Genomic DNA, 3,957 nt, shown 5'->3' with positions numbered 1-3,957 from the left:
GTGCGTCAGTAGTGCAAGTGGATAGTGCAAGTAGGCACTTGAGACGACTTGGGCAGTGAGTTCGCTACGGAGTTGTTGCGAGGTAGTGTAGCGGCAGCTGATAGTGTGGAAGGATTGAATTCTGCGTTTTCACATAATCTGAATTTTTCTCGTTTCGGGTGTCCCTGTATCTCCCTATATAAGATTTCTCCTGGCTCGCAGCAAGACGACTTTCGGTCTCAACTTGTGTTTTCAGCTGATTCAACAATACATCCGACGCAATATCAGCACTCGTCGCATCATTAACGCCGGAAAAGGTAACATATCTATCACCTGGAGACACGGACAGATGCTGCGTCATCCTATCACTTTCTCCTTTTCCTTCATTCCGTCATACATTCTTGCATACGGTCATCGATGATTATAATACAGTTTTTTTTCACTTATTTTTTTGCAAGCTTCGGTTTAAAGTCTAGGATGACAGGTTGTTATCTAACGTCAACGTCCCCTCCTCTCTGCTCGTTTTCTCGCACGCGAATTATGCAATTCCCAGAGATTGAACAGAGATTGAATATTTGCAATTATTGGATTGAGATAATCTCTTCAGATTGCACATGGTCGTGCTACTGTCGGATTTTTTTTTATTATTATTTATTCGGTAGATTTATTTAGTTTGCGTTTGTACATACATATATGCTTCAATCCCTTTCACTTATAAATTAATGTTGAAGTACTTGTATAACGTTACGTATTTGTTAATTTTCATATAACTTAATATATTATATACATGTACAGGATGATTGAGAAGTAAGTCGAGTGCAACTTTGTCAAAATGTTTGGGAGATTATCTTGAGTAAAAAATGTCATGAATATAGATTCTATTCTCAATACTTACATAATTAAAGAAGTTTTAAAATTTTGCTGCTACTAATAGTAAACGCTAATTAATAGTAACATAGTACCAATGCTATGATTTTATACTCAACTATGTAACTGTTATGTATAACATTTGTGTACAACAATTTGTTATATTACATTGATATTATTGAGTGTGAAATTATAATATTGATGTTATGCATTTACTGTTAATTGATTTTTACTCGAATAATGAATCAAAATATATAGGGTGTTTCACAACTTGCATTTCCTCTTAAGGACGTATTCCACTTGAGATAATACAAACTATTTTTAATTATATAAACCAATTATAATTCAAAAATTATAAACTATTGTAGCCTCGACATTTTTGTATTAGAATTTTTGTCTCGAAATTATCTCGTTCTTAATTGGAAATGCGGTAGTTATGATGCACCCTATATGTATGGTGCATAATATACTATATGAATTTTATTTTAGGTATTTATTTTAGAAATATTCGGTATTCAGTATTATTCGGTTGAATAGCTGGATATCATTTTTGTTTTTTAGTATTAGTAATATTTTATATTGAAAGTTTGCGCCATGTTTAATGCAAAATTTTATTCTTTTCAGCTGAACTTCTTGCATAGTTCATCTTTCCTCTTTTTCTTTTCATGTTGGGAAGACAAAGAAAATTATTATCGCTATTTTCCCCTTGCTTTCCTTTTCTTTTTGGAACCCTTGTTCTAGATATCCGACTTGATATCCTATATCCGGTATATCCGGTAATTTTACGATCCAGTGCATTCCTATTTTATTTGCTCAGTACAAATTCTTTTATATTATTTTTTGTTTTAATGCCTGTCAAATATGTGATTTATGAGTGCTTTCCAGCAAAAGACACAGATAACACAGTTAGTGAATCATTAAATCTGTGTTATTTGTCAATGTTAGGGCCATGGCACACACAAAAATTTAAGCAGTAAGCAAATTGATCAATCACAGTAAAGTTCGTAAGGCTGTAACGTGAACAGTAGCCAATCCAACATGTTGAGTTCCTTACTGTTTAAATCTTATTGCCTCAAATTTTTTTGTGTGCTCTTAAAGATGAAATGATCATTGTGTTACCCGTTACACTATGTTTCTTGATGAAAAACATCATATAATAGCAGCAAATTTTTTTAAATTCTATAATTACTGCCAATAGAACAGGACTTGCGTTCATATAGCATTCTTTATTCAGGATGATCTTTTAAATATATCAAAATTTATTACACTTATCACCTTTCGAATTACCCTTATGCATATCAATATACTTTTAGATCTTCTGATAATAATGCCGTGTCCATTTTTGACCCGTTTGTCTGCAAACTATATCCGCAATTATGGATCATCGCTGATAATGAATTACCGGCAACATTGCCCAGTAATGTCAAGATTGTTCAGTACAATGGCAAAGTCGGAGGAGTCTCAGCCGATTCCCGAGTCTATACAAAATCAGTGTCCCTTCTTATCCAGAGAACGGGACGCTATTAAGAAAGCCAGTTTAGCAATGGAGGAAGATGTTATCAATTTAGGTACAACAGAGCAAAAAGAGGAAACGCAGTTCCCTTACGAGGAATTTTTCCATGAGCAACTTATGCGAAAGAAGAAGGATCATTCGTACCGAGTTTTCAAGAAAGTCAATCGTCTGGCTGAAAACTTTCCAGTGGCTATGGAATACTCGTGGGGCGAGAAACCCATAACGGTATGGTGCTCCAACGATTATCTAGGAATGTCGCGTCATCCCGCGGTGATCAGCGCAGTTCGTGAAGCGTTGGCTAAGTTCGGTGCTGGTGCCGGAGGCACGAGAAATATCTCGGGCAACTCCATGGGTCATGAGATATTGGAGAAACGACTGGCGCTGCTGCATCAGAAGGAGGCCGGTTTGCTTTTTACTTCCTGCTTCGTTGCCAACGACTCTACCTTATTCACGTTAGCGAGACTTCTACCAGATTGTCACGTTTTCTCCGACGCCGGGAATCATGCCTCTATGATACAGGGTATACGAAACAGCGGTGTGCCGAAGCATATATTCCGACACAACGACGTACAACATCTGGAGGAGCTCTTGTCTAAGGTGGACAAAAACGTGCCAAAGATTGTAGCATTTGAGACGGTACATTCCATGACCGGCGATATCTGTCCATTAGAAGAGTTGTGCGACATCGCACATAAATACGGCGCGATAACGTTCGTTGACGAAGTCCACGCAGTCGGCTTATATGGCTTTTCTGGTGCTGGCATTGGCGAGAGAGATTGGGTACTTCACAAAATGGACATTATATCTGGCACCTTAGGAAAGGCTTTTGGCAATGTGGGCGGCTACATTGTTAGTTCCGCGAAGCTGATAGATATGATAAGAAGTTATGCAGCGGGCTTTATTTTTACTACTTCGCTACCGCCTACTGTCCTGTACGGAGCTTTAACATCCATCGATATTTTGGCATCGGATGAGGGTAGATCATTGAGGACGAATCATCAGAAAAATGTCGCCTATATGAAATCTATTCTTACTGCCGCCGGTCTTCCGTTAGAAATGTCGCCCTCTCACATTATTCCGATAAAAGTAAGCTGCGACTAAATAGTTTAATTAATTGATCTTCATAATTAAATAATAATTATTGCTAATAAAAATGATATTCTTTTTTAGATAGGAGATCCATTGGTGTGTAGTCAAATAGCAGACTATTTATTAAGAGATAAAGGACATTATGTGCAAGCTATAAATTATCCTACAGTTCCAAAGGGTGAAGAGAAATTGAGATTAGCCCCAACTCCAAAACATACTCAAGCCATGATGGATAAATTCATACGAGACACGTTAGATGTTTTTCATCAACTGAATATATTCAAGATAGCCACAAAATCGAACGATGCACCGTGTGCTATTCTGGTTCATTGACGAATGTATATAATATATAATTATCATACACATAATCATACAAATAAAACCTATCTATTATAGATATCCTATATATGTCCTATTTAATAGTGATGGGCGTTATTTCATTATCTGTTACTGAATTATTTCTCAACTGTTATTGAGAAATAACTTTAATAACCATTATCAAATTTTAA

General features: G+C 36.4%; 1 protein-coding gene across 1 annotated transcript in view; it reads left to right on the top strand.

Annotated features, from left to right (window-relative positions):
• Positions 1–228: 228 nt before the first annotated feature.
• The window catches only part of LOC108746592 (5-aminolevulinate synthase, erythroid-specific, mitochondrial), a 7,546-nt gene continuing 3,817 nt past the window's right edge, over positions 229–3,957 (top strand). Inside the window, exons 1-3 of the mRNA XM_018483454.1 lie at positions 229–296; positions 2,160–3,445; positions 3,530–3,786. Of these exons, the coding sequence (XP_018338956.1) occupies positions 2,174–3,445; positions 3,530–3,781 (1,524 nt within the window). The 5' untranslated portion in view covers positions 229–296; positions 2,160–2,173 and the 3' untranslated portion in view covers positions 3,782–3,786. The remainder of the gene's footprint in view (positions 297–2,159; positions 3,446–3,529; positions 3,787–3,957) is intronic.

The sequence above is a fragment of the Trachymyrmex septentrionalis genome, unplaced genomic scaffold, assembly GCF_001594115.1.
Source record: "Trachymyrmex septentrionalis isolate Tsep2-gDNA-1 unplaced genomic scaffold, Tsep1.0 scaffold18, whole genome shotgun sequence".
Lineage (NCBI taxonomy): Eukaryota > Metazoa > Arthropoda > Insecta > Hymenoptera > Formicidae > Trachymyrmex > Trachymyrmex septentrionalis.
This window is presented reverse-complemented; position numbering and strand designations above follow the sequence as displayed.